Source organism: Sminthopsis crassicaudata, chromosome 4 (genome assembly GCF_048593235.1).
Source record: "Sminthopsis crassicaudata isolate SCR6 chromosome 4, ASM4859323v1, whole genome shotgun sequence".
In the NCBI taxonomy this organism is placed as follows: Eukaryota; Metazoa; Chordata; class Mammalia; order Dasyuromorphia; family Dasyuridae; genus Sminthopsis; species Sminthopsis crassicaudata.
The window spans coordinates 85,531,761-85,544,882 of record NC_133620.1 but is presented as its reverse complement, the minus strand read 5'-3'; the positions used below and the strand labels follow the sequence as shown (position 1 = coordinate 85,544,882).

Here is a 13,122-nt window from a genome sequence, read left to right as displayed (position 1 = left end):
CTACTTTCCAATATTAAGTCCAGAAAAAGTATTAGTTTGAATTTATATTGAGAATGTGCAGCCTAAAGAGTAACACTGATAGACCTGGGACATAAAACGAATCTAAAGAAAACCTCTAAAACTTTGGGTGGATCTTCTACTTAGGATTTGTGGGGGGGAATGAGCAACAATCACAAAGGCTGAAAAGGTATGAGAATAACCAATTTACATCAGTGGTTAAATTTAAAGACTCACCTTAGTATCCAAAATGTAGTCTTATTTTTCTTTAGTGTAGGAATTTTTTACTATCTAGAAAGTTGCATACTACTCAGAAACAGAGCACTTTACCTAACCCAGTCAGTTTCATGTTCACTTTTAATGCCTTATATACTGAGTTAGAGTAGAGAATAACTTAGATTCAAGTGCTACTCCTGACCCACACCAGCTGTGTGATGTGTGACCACAAACAAGTCACTTAACCTCTAAGTATTCTAACAGGCTCTCAAACTGTAAGTCTCCCCTGTGTTGTTAAGAAGGGACTACTCAATAACAGTGAAATCTCAGGTCAAGTCAGCCTCATCTTCCCACTTCCTCATTCCTATCTTCTTTTCAAAGAGAATCTTCCATAAACTTAGACGTCTTATTTTAATAGTTAAATGGTCAAAATAACTAAGAACTAAATTCAAGCAGAAGAAATAGTTACAATTTTAAACTAAGCAACTAAAGCTAACAAAATTCATCTTTTTTGTTTTCCATAACAAAAAATAAAAGTTTACTGTAAACATTTCAAAATATAAAAAGCCAAATTTCTATGGCATTTGTTAATTTACAGATGATTTGTTTTTTCACATTGTGCATGAACTTTAACCTGATAGGCCAACTATTTCCTGATGCTGGGATTTTAAATTGTTCATGAATACATTGCTTTAATAAAGTAGTCTGCATTAGCTATGGCTTTTGCATTAAAATGAGCAGCCTCAAAACATTAAATTTTAAAACCACAGTATAAACCATTAATTTTTACTTTCTTTTTATGAAAATATTTGCAAAATAAGACACAAGTCATTTTTAGCCTTCTGTTGTTGTTCAGTTATGTCCAACTTTTTCAGGACCCCACCAAGCTCTTCCATCCTCCACTATCTTCTGAAGTTTTGCCCAAGTTCATGTTTATTACTTCCTTAATGCTTTCTCTCCATCTCACCCTCTTCCAGATATCCCCCCCTCTCCTTTTGCCTTCAATTTTTCCCAAGATGAAAGTCTTTTCCAAAGAGTCTTATTATGTGGTCAAAGTACTTAAGCTTCAGCTTCAGTATTTGACCTTTCAATGAAACAGTCTGAATTAATTTCTTTAAATACTGATTTGATCTCCTGACTATCCAAGGAATTCTCAAGTTAGCTTTAAAAAAAAAAAAAACAAAAAAACAAGTAATGTTTAAAGTTTTACATATTAATAAAATTAATCCAAAACCAAACAAGACATTCAAAGAAATATTTATCTGACAAAAATCACATTATCTTTAACCATCAACAAACCACTTTGGAAACATACCCTATAGTATATCAATATTACCTTTAGGTAATAAGAATATGGGTTAATTTACAAAAAAGAAAAATAATAATAAAATAAATAAAAGCTATTATTCCCATTCTTCCCCAACCTTTAAAAAAAAGAAGCTTATAGCTCAAACTGACTTGTGAATCACAAAGAATTTTATTTAGGAAAAATATTTCCTGGAATTAACTACTAGATAATTAATCCTACTTAACTGGAGGATTTAATTTTTAATGTACAGATCCATTTAAAAATGACCTTTTTATTTTCAAAAGCAAAGTGCTTTTGTTTTATTCTGCATGGCAGATAAGAAATGGTTTTACTTCTTTCCACCTTAAATATTCAAGAAAAGTTTCCTTTCAGAAATATACTTCCTCTTCCACCAGCACTCCAAACCCCATCCCCAAACTTCTAGGACTAATGAAATATTGCCTTGTCTTTTAAAGTTAACATCTGATATGGAAATATGGGGAACAAACTTTAAGCTTTAATACTAATTAAATGAAACATATATTAAACATTGTTTAAATATTAAACAGTAAAATGCTTTCTTCTACATTAAATAAGTATTGACATCTTAGTTTGTAATTAATGGAACCCTGAAAAGACCACTGCCCCGTATCACCACCAAGTGATCCAAGGGCAAAGGGTAGTAACCAATAGAAAAAAATAAGAAACATAATATTTAATAATTATGTTTTCAGTTTTCAATGTCAATTTACATTTGAAAAGAAATTTCTCAAAAGCACCAAATTTAGGAGCATGTCCTGCACAAATGAAATCCAGTTTTCCCTTTATAAGGCCTGAAAAGCATCTCTATTAATAGTAACTAAATCATAGTCATATTTATTAATTCATAATTCAATTTTTAAAAAATTTTGCTTATGCATCTTCATTCCTTATAAATTGTTTTTGCACACCAACACCAAGCAGTTGTCCAATCAAAGAATTCTGTGAAACATGAGCTGCACTAAAAGTGTATCATTCATTCATGCAACAAACACTTACTGAGAGCTTACTATGTGCAAGGCACTGTGCTGTGTGCTGCTGTAAGACTCACAATGACTTTTTTACGTGTGAATGAATAGTGATTGCCTGATAACTGCTTTCCATCCAAAGTTAGCCTGGACTGAAATCAGGTACCCAACTTCAAAACAAAAAGCATATAAATCCACACAAAGTACAGGATATTTCCATTTTGTCTAATGTTCCTTACAGCATTTGAGTCTGTATAGATGTAAAGCAAATAAAAGAGGGGGAAAAAATCCTGTTGAAAGTGTATGCTCCCATATCTGCATAAATTGAAATTCATAACACACATAGGTATACATACTAAAAATATTTATGGAAAAGGTAGTTGATACCTACATATAGTAGTCTTAACAAATATAATTAATGGATATTTTACCATTACAGTTTACAACCCAGGACTACAGTATTTTATCATGGCAAGATTTTTACAAAATACATAATTATCCCTCAAGACTCAAAAAACAAATCAATACTGTTGAGAAATTGTGCTGTGGAAAACTCAAAAGTATATCTGGGGGGTGGGGGAGGGAGTGTTAGAAGAAGGAAAAGGGATTGTCCCAATTTTTCAAAAATAGAAAAACCTTGTAATACAAAATTTAACCAGAAAACTTTCTACAGAGTTTGAGTTCCACACAGTAAACATACGATTTCCCTCTTCATTACTGGTGTGGATTTTTGCGACTAAAAAGTTTCCAATTCTGTATTACTTTTAAATTTCAACATGAGCCCTAAGCAATACCCAGTCTAGCACAGATGAAAGTGGATTTTTTTTAAAAGCCATGCTACCCAAAAGAGGTGATTTGAGAAAATGATGTAAAACAGAATGATTATTACTCAATTTATGAAGACTGAAAATCCTCACACTTTTAATTAATGAAAGAGGAAATCACAAGTGAAAAATGTTTTGTTGTACTTCTCAGACAACACTAGTCTTTATCTAAAGTGAAGAAATAGGAACATGGTATATACCTGGAAACTTAAAAATACGATTCATACCTATTTTGTGTGATATTGAAGGAACACACAGAAATACCAGTGTTCTTTTACTTCCATTATGTTCATAATTTTGAATTATTAAATGTGTTCTTTGGTGTCTGGGAAATTTCTTCAAAATTAGTGGATAGCATGGGACAGGAAACTAAGACCAAAATGTAAAGAAAGAATCGCTTAAAACCTCTTTGCCACAAAAAATGAAAATGATGAGTGCTAAGGATTTTACATCTGTATGGCTGATGCACTGAATGAAGATACCATTCCAAAAATCATACTCTGGCTCTCAAAATAAAATGTATTACAATCTATTCAATCTGTGGGTTTAGACTTCCATTTAGAAAGGTACTCCAGTATATGCCATTATAAATATTCTAAGTTTTCATCACTGAAGTCAGTGGGAAGAATGAACATTCTTAAATGTTCCCATAATAAAGATTTCTTAGATTGAACAGTTCAGCCACAGCCACAGGGCAGTTCTTGATTTTCATTATCCCTTTTTAAACAAAGACTAACAAAATATTTAGTACATATACAGGTTGACATTTTGATTCACTCAAAATAGTCATTTCACTTTGCTTAGTTTTTCAAATTCTAGGGCTAAAATTTAATATCATTCACAACATAGTATTTTCAAAAAATAAAACAATGAAGCAATGAAAAAAAATCAGAAAATCAGAAGCAAAGTGGCTATAGCTTCATTACATCTACACACACACACACACACACACACCCCTGTATTATCTTCTAAAGAGGAACAAAACTTTTTAAGTGATGCTAATTTAACCAATGGAGAAAACTTCTATCAAAATATACAATTTCCATTACAGACTAGAAGGCTAATATTATTATTATTATTATTAAAAAAATAGTCGTAAGCAAAAAACTTTTGCTTGTAATGGTGACAGATAACGGCCTGTCAAAGCATGAAACATCAAATAAGGTCTTAGAAAAAGATTCATTTGTGACCTCCATTTGCAAAGTTCTTGACAAATTCATAAATCAAGAGTCTCAGTTCCCAAAATGGAGCAGTTTCATGCTCCTTAATCCAAATTTCCAGAGAAGAAATGGTAGTCAAGTCATTCAGAATCTCAAATGGGATTTATGCTTCACCATGTACCTATAAAATAAATAAAAACAGAGCATTAACTTATTGTAAATAAGTATAATCTGGAGGCAAAAAAAACCTGGGATCAAATCCTTTCCTTATCATTATCTATTTATATATAACCTTTGCCAACTATTTAATCTTACCAATCTAAGTTTCCTACTCATAAAAGGGGCTGAATGACCTTTCTGAGGTACCTTCCAGCTGTAGATCTATGAGCAAATATGAAATGTAGGTAGCAAAAAAATTTTGAATTACAAAGTATGTATATTAAGAAACGCATATGGTCATTGTGTCATTGAATTATAGAACTATTCCTCAAAAGACCTCGAAGCCTATCTAGTTCACAGATTCTGAACTTGGGACCTGTGAACTTAAATATATGAACTTAAATATATATATATATATATTTGAGAGAGAGAGAGAGAGAGAGAGAACTACATTTCAAATTCCTATGCATTTTTTGCATTACACATTCTAAGAGAGGGCCTGGCCTGTATGCTTTACCAGATTACCAAAGAGGTCTATGAAACAAAAAAGGTTAAGAATCTTTGATGAATCATAACTTCTAAATTTTTTCAACTAAGGAAACTGAGGTCCACTTAAAAAGGTAAATGAGTTAATTGTCCAAGGTCACACAAATAATAAGCATTGGAAATGCTTGCCACCTATCCAAGTTCTTTGATTCCAAAGTGAGGTTTCACTTACATTCTGGTCAAGTGTTATCAGTCAAAAAAATTAATCAATTAATTAATTAATTGATTAAACAAGTAAGTAAAAATAAAGGAATTCATATCATGAAAGTATGACACAGAAAATAGCAAGCTCAAGAGTGTGACTTTACCTATGCTTTGCTGAAGGCACAGTGAAGCACATGATCATAGAAACTGAGTACTTCGAGAAATTGGAAGGCTAAGTTATTTGAAGGGACAGTAATCTATACACTGATATGCCCTAGCAGGAGGGCAAGAATTGGGATAAAGAAAGATTGAAGGTTTGAAATTTATTGTTTTATTTCTGAGAGGGGGAAAAGTGTCCATAGATATCTAGGAGACCAGTGAAGTCTAATAGAGGGATACCTTAAAAATTAAGTGAGCCATTTCTAGAGGAAGAAGTGAGGAAATGAATTCTAGGCATGGGAGGACTGCATGTGCAAAGGCCCAGCGATAGCAGGCAGAATTTTATGTATGGGCATTAACTGGTGTGATGGTTCAACTAGATCATGCCCATTTGAGGATCCTTCCAAGGAAATCCAGAGAAGAAAAAAATTGGAGAACTATATAAAAGATACATATGCAAAGTATATATCTTTTATATAGTACTCCAATTTATATAAACATTTTAGAGTCTTGGAAGTTATGGGTAGAGAATACTCAGAAAGTAGTACATGATCAACAGTGATATGCAAAGTAAGGATTGTAATGCCAGAGAATCTGGTCATCATTAGAATTTCTCTTTGAAAAACTAGTAGCAGAAAAAGAAGGGGGCAGAGCAAGACTGCAAGGGTTTGACAAGTAAAATGAAGAAGCAAAGATATAGGTACATACAAACACACAAATATTCTTGAAGTAAATGGAAAGACATGGGACAGATAAATAGGACAGGTCTGAATAAGCTATTCTTCAAAGTTCCTTCTAGCCTAGCAGAGAACATCTAGAACTGAAGACTCATGTTTAAATCTAGTCTTGGATCCTTCCTAGCTTGTGACCCTGGGAAGGTCACCAACCATTGTCCACCTCAATTTCCCCACATGTAAAATGAGGACAATAATAGCACCTACTTTGCAGAATGGTTGTGAGGATCCAATGAGATAATTAATAACTGTAAAGTTCTTAGCACAGTGTCTGGCACGTAACAAACACTTTTATTATTGTAGAGAGAGAGGAGAAAGTAGTATTGCCATAGCAACTTTATATAAAAAGGAGAAAGGGAATGAGATTGATGAATCGGTATGATCAAACAAAAGAGAGAGGGGTTAATCTTAGCAATTTGGAAAAATACTTTATCCTCTCATATAAAAGGGATAAGGATGAAAAAGTAACATTCAGCTTTGAGGATTTTGTGCTACTTTCAAATTTATAATCTAAATGAAAAAACAAACAAGTTGATAACTAAATAGCAATACTTTTTAAAATGTGTTACTATTTTGATTTACCTGTCCAATGTTTCCCAAAAACGCAAAAACACTGGTCTGTCCAAATGACGTTTGTGATAGCTTAATTCTAATACTGTTACATCCCATTTCTGTACATTTGGATCTAGGCGTACTTCATCATACTTTAGATGGAAGGCTTTAACTAGAAGGGAAATAAAACAAAAGATTACATTGAAGAAAAAATTATGGTATTTCACATGAGATGAAAAACAAATTCATTTATAAAATACAAGAATAAACCAGAAAATTTACAAAATAATTTCAATAATTTTTCCACATATACATTATAGTTATGGTTTAGAAGAAGTTAAGATTACTATTTTCAAAGGGGGGAAGAAAATCTCCTCCTATCCCGTTTTGAGAATCATAATCAAAAAGAAATCTGCAATTCACTCCAAGTAAGGCAACATAAAATTTCATCGTATTTTATGTTTTAACATGGAAATAAGAAAGTGGGTAACAATTCATATGATAACAAATCTGATAATGATGTGGATTAAAAGCATAACTGTGATATGTGAGTGCATATTCTTTACTCATTGAAAAATCAGAAATAAAGATTAAATTGAATCTTTTCCACACAATATTTTGAAAATATCGAGTGAAAAATATCAATAGGAAACAAAATAACATGACGAGTATTTAAAGCTGATATGTCTTTTATATTGTCATTAAAATTAAGTATTTTCTAACAGATGTTAAAACTTGTTCACATCACAAGAAAAATTTCTACTTAACAGAGCCAATCTCCCAAAATTACTTAGAAAATTATACAAGAATAACAAATTGCATAATAACTTAAAGTGTTCTACTTTTAATGGTAAAAAAAGAGATTCCAAGGATATATCAACATCTTTGATAGTTCTCTTCATCTGAGAATGTCAAAAACAAACAGCACTAAGCATCCTATAATGATAATTTATTCTCTTGGTTCAGACTTATAGCTTTACTGGAGAAATGGAAATATTAATATAATAAAACTTCTTTCACCAATTTAGACCATAAAATCAATTGCAACAATCAGAATGGCTAAGGGTACTGAGAAATTATGTTACTTGACTGATAGTCAAAGCTAGTCTATGTCAGTGGCAGGGTATGAACCAATATCTTCCTGATTCCAAGATTAGCCCTATGCTGCAAAATATTAACTCTGAAAATAATAACAATAATGACAACAGAACAGGCACTTAATGACTGTGCGGAAACTTTTTTTTAGTAATGAGGCTGCTAAACTAACTAGGTGTTATGAGGATGGAAAAACTGAGGTCAAATCTTAAGACACGTTGACTAGCTATGGGAAAGTCAGGTAACCTCTATTTGCCTTAGTTTCCTCAATTGTAAAAATGGTATCTATTTTACAGGATTACTGTGAAGATCAAATAAGGAAATATAAGTGTTCAGTATATTTCACTAAGTCACCCACAAAATATCACATTATCTCAAGTAATCATTCTGTATTTTTATATTAACCTATACCAATATTCTCAACAAAAATGCAAGTAACTGAGATTTGCTTGTAAATAAATTCATGCATTCAAGTCAACTCAAATACTTATTCCATGAAAATATTGTGCAATGGGAAGAACTAAATTTGAAAGTAAATGAACTGGAGCAGTTGGGTGGCACAGTAGAGCGAGCACTAGCCCTGGAGTCACTAGGACCTGAGTTCAAATCAGTGTTCAAACACTTGACACTAACTTTGTGACCCTTGGCAAGTCATTTAACACTGAAAGTCTCGAAAACAACAACAAAAAAGACAAACCAAATGATCTGTGCTAAGAACTTAAAGGCCTTGATACCTTGCATGAATCATTTAGTCTATTTCACTGTAATTTTTAAACTAAAGGTTTTGGACTAGAAAATTTCTAAGCTTACGTGTGAAATCTATCATTCTTTGTGTGAAGTACTATGGATATAGATAAAAATGAAAATGCTTGCTACCTTTAAGGAACTTACATTCCTATTGGAGGGGTGGGAAGGGTCAGAGAAGGCAGGCAACATACCATCAAAATGATAGAGCATGAAAGGGGAGAAGGGAAAGAAAGAAGATAAAGATTTTTAAAGGCAGAAAAGAGGAAAGTGCTTACTATTGGCAAAGGGAACTGATTTGTTTAATGCACCATGGCAAAAAATGTTAAGTAGCCCATCAGTCCAGTTTGGAAAGCAAAGTAAAATAAGGCCAGAGAGCTAGGTTTTCAGCCAAACATCTGAATACTTTGAAGACCAAGTCAAAATTTTAATTTCATCTCAGAGCAAACTGGAATCCATTGAAAGTATAATTTTAAAAATAAATGAAACAAATTCAATCTAGGCAAAGTACACAATGAAAAATTTACTGTTTAAATTAAGCCTGAATGAAATAGATTTCAATATGCATATGAAAAATATAAGCATATAAAAATCTGCAAATCAATTTTTCACATTCATAATTAAAGCCTTTAAGCTTATTTAATTTAAAAATAAATCTTATAGTCACAACAAACTATTACTAAACCTAGATTGGTATTATGTTCAAGAAAAGTTTGATCTTCTCAATTTAAAAACTTCTGCCTATAAAAGTTACATGTAAAGTAATGGGAATGAATGGATTAGCTCAATAACAATCTCTTGAATACTAACGACATAAAAAATACACTACTGAGTTTGTTGTATCTTCTAAGTGTATGAATATAAAATCAAGAACAGATAACTGCTAACATTAAATACCAAGGTCTTGCAGTGACGGTACCTGAAACTTTCAATCAAATCATATATTCAGCACCTGCTCTATAACAAAAAATTATGCTAGGAGATAGATACACAAATCAAAAGGGGGACAGTTCTAGCCCTCAAAATTATATAAAAAAGAGAAACTCACTTTTAGCAAATATGTCAACTGGTGATCCATCAGGTAACAGCCATGGCCAACCTTTGAACTGCCATGCAGGGCCCTGTACAAAAACTGCCACAACACGATCCCTATAAATAGAAAAGAAGGAAAAGACACTCTTATTAAAGAACTTGAGTTTTAGTTACTGTAAATCCCTATAGAACCACTCATAATTATTCATGTGACAGTCTGCTGTCAACACTACTGTGAGGCAAACAGCACATTAGCATAATTTCTCTTTATAATGTCACTGTTATAGCACATTAATGACTGCTATACCACTAGTGCATCTGCTTTTTTTTTTTTTTTTTTTTTTTTTTTTGCTACACACAAAGCTATTTTTTTCACATATGATCCTTCTGGTCTTTTACATGCCTATTCCTTTGCGAACTGCAAAGTGATCTTAAATTTTACTCTAAGACAAATCTTTTTTGATTGTTACCAGAATTAACTGACTTTAATATATTATTTTTAAATTTAAAAGAAATCACAATGATCTAAAGTGAAATTTTACAGTAAGTGAAATTTTACAGTAAAATAGATACTGAATATATTGAAGAGAAAGTGAACTATATTTCTTTTTTTAAAAACAGTGGAATCATTTGTAATCTCTACTTTCACTAGTGATTGCAAGAACTAATCTGATGATAGAATATTCAATAGTGACAATAGAGAAATAATACCAATATATTGCCTTCTTCACAGTGGGATTATAGATCCAAAAAGGAACTCAGAAGGCAAGAAGTCCTAAACACTCCTTTAACATAAAAGGAAACTGATGTCCAAGGAAATTAAGTGACTTGCCAAACATTGTACAGTATTAAGCACATGATCAATATTTAAGCCTGGTTTCTCTGATTCCAGAATCAGCATTCTTTCAATTGAACCACAAATATTACTGTGCTTTTATAATATACTTAACATTTATTAAATGTTTCTATTTCTTCAAATGTAGCCTTACTATTAAGGAAAAAGAGTTTCAAGCTTCTATTCAAAGAGATGTTTAAAAACTATGTTTTTCTACTATATAGGATAAGTATTAAAATCATCAAGTTTTTTAAACCTTTGAAGTAAACTATCATTTAATTCTACTTTGGCAAAACATACTGATGACCAGATTTCAAATATAAATACTTGAAAATATCCAAATGCTGGGGAGAAAAATAATAATTTTAAGTGCATTATAAAAGGAGAAAGTATGTGTGTTGCACATATAAGCACAATTTACACTGATCAAACTTTCAGAAAGTATTTTATAATTAAAATAAAAATTAATATCTAACTTTTTCAAATTAAAAAAAGTATATATTATTACAATGAGAAACAAACTAGTCTTTTTCTAAGTTATTAAGATAAATTTAGATTTCAAAGATCAAAAATATTTGTTTATATTGAGAAACAAAAATGCAACTTAAAAGATTATAAATTAAACAATAATAAAAGTTAAAGGCATATTTACCAGTCTTGAGGCATAAGTTTGAGAGGCTGATCTACTACTCGATAGGGGACTGTTACACTTATGGCAGTACCCCCAGGCTGCATCTGATCTTTTCGTCTCTGGATAAGTGTCTCATTTTCTCGCTGGCAGCCTTGTTTTTTCTTTTCATCTGATGGGACAAATCTTCCAGAAAACAGGAATATTCTGAGATTAACTTAATAAATTATCAGACTTAGGATGGACTGTAGATATTATCTAATCCAAGCAATACTTGAACAATGTATTTTAATTTCTACAGTTTTATCATAGACTTTAAAGTAATACCAATTTTCAAATATCAATAATCCAAATCTGAATATTAAAGTCAAAAGAGAAATATAAATCTTAAAAAAAAGTACGAAGTTCAACATAGTAAAATTCTATGTATTATGTATACATATCATATGTATTCGATAGGCAATATTTAATTCTGTTCTCCTAATTTACAGCATCCCATTTCCTCTGCTTTAAACTGGAAACCCAAATTCAACTTTTAAGACTTCAATGCTCTCCAAGTGCTTCAGAGAAATATGAATACTACAGAGAAATAATTAGACTATATTACCCACTAATAAACAGCTGACAATGGCACCCAAACCATGACAAACGTGAGACATTTGTCTCACGTATGGTGGTACCAGGGAGAATGAAAAGGAAACACATATTAAGTCAAGGGGGGATAGACCAAATGAATATTGTCCTTATGCCTACTCTCATCACTTCAAAAAAGGGGAGAGGGGAGGGTTCATCATCAGGTATTCTGTTAATGCTAAGTGCCCTATACTTCTTTTACAATCAAAGGTAAAGAAAATGCTTTAACAAAACTAATTAATTTATAGCCTATACATTTCAAATATCTAATTCCTTGGTCATTTAGATATTTTAGTTAATTTGAATCCATGATCATTTTGGCCTTGTGCTCTATTCAAACAAATGTTTATAAATATATACAATTACTGTAAGCTTTAAGCATAAAAATAAAAAAAATCCACACTTTTTATGAAATCATTAGCTTATATTAAAACTTATATTATGTTACAAATTATAATAGCTTTAATGTCAATATTAAAACTATTAGAACTTATTTGACAAATAATTAAACATCTATTATAGATAATGTACTGTGTCAAGCACTGTATAAAATACCAAAAAAGAGCTCTTGATAAGTTGCATGACAGTGTAAAATAAAATCATATATTAATATATCTGCTGAGTTGCTAGGAAAGGAAATTATATAAGAGCAGCTTCAGAAAAAGATGTTAATCAAAATTAGATTGGCTTTTTAATTTCATAATTATTAATACTTCAAATTGAAAATTTTCAACAGAAATCTCTGAAACAGAAGTCTAAATATCAATAAATAATATAAGATACTATTCTATGATCAATGTTAAAAAAAACATTTATACCTAGACAAAACTTTTTAATCAATCCCACTTTCTGGTTTATTTATTTCTAAATAACACTTCTGCTGAGCAAGTTTCTCTTATTTCACAGTGTCCTAACTCTCTAAAACACCCCTACACACACCCCCACACGGCACAGAAAAGGGAAAATAAGGAAGAAGAGTGATAAGGGGAAAGAGAAACTAATCATGGGAGTTAAGTTTTTCTTGATTATTTTATCCGTTCCCAAAGTATCAACTGTCATCTCTATGCAGATAAGTCTCAGATCTAATTGCTCAATTCTGTTTTCTCTCGGGATTTCTGAACTTGCAACTCCCAACTATCAGACATTTTGAAATTGATGCCCTGTAAACATCTTAAACTCAATATGTCCAAACTTGAACTCATCTTTCCCTCCAAATCTTCTCCTCTCTTCTAGACTACCTTATTACTTTTAAAAGAAACACATTCCTCCTAGTCATATAAACTTGCAACTTAGGTAACAATTGAGTGAAACAGCTCCTGTGATTTTGACCTTTCTAATACCTTTTGAAAATACACCTTCTTTCCTGACA

At 31.5% G+C, this 13,122-nt stretch overlaps 1 protein-coding gene across 1 annotated transcript in view; it reads right to left on the bottom strand.

The window, feature by feature from the left end:
• Window positions 1-1,405: 1,405 nt before the first annotated feature.
• Window positions 1,406-13,122, bottom strand: part of CDC73 (cell division cycle 73) — a 127,196-nt gene continuing 115,479 nt past the window's right edge. The window contains exons 14-17 of the mRNA XM_074308652.1: window positions 11,145-11,306; window positions 9,674-9,774; window positions 6,817-6,958; window positions 1,406-4,673 (exon numbers count right to left, since the gene is read on the bottom strand). Coding sequence (XP_074164753.1) covers window positions 4,637-4,673; window positions 6,817-6,958; window positions 9,674-9,774; window positions 11,145-11,306 — 442 coding nt within the window. The 3' untranslated portion in view covers window positions 1,406-4,636. The remainder of the gene's footprint in view (window positions 4,674-6,816; window positions 6,959-9,673; window positions 9,775-11,144; window positions 11,307-13,122) is intronic.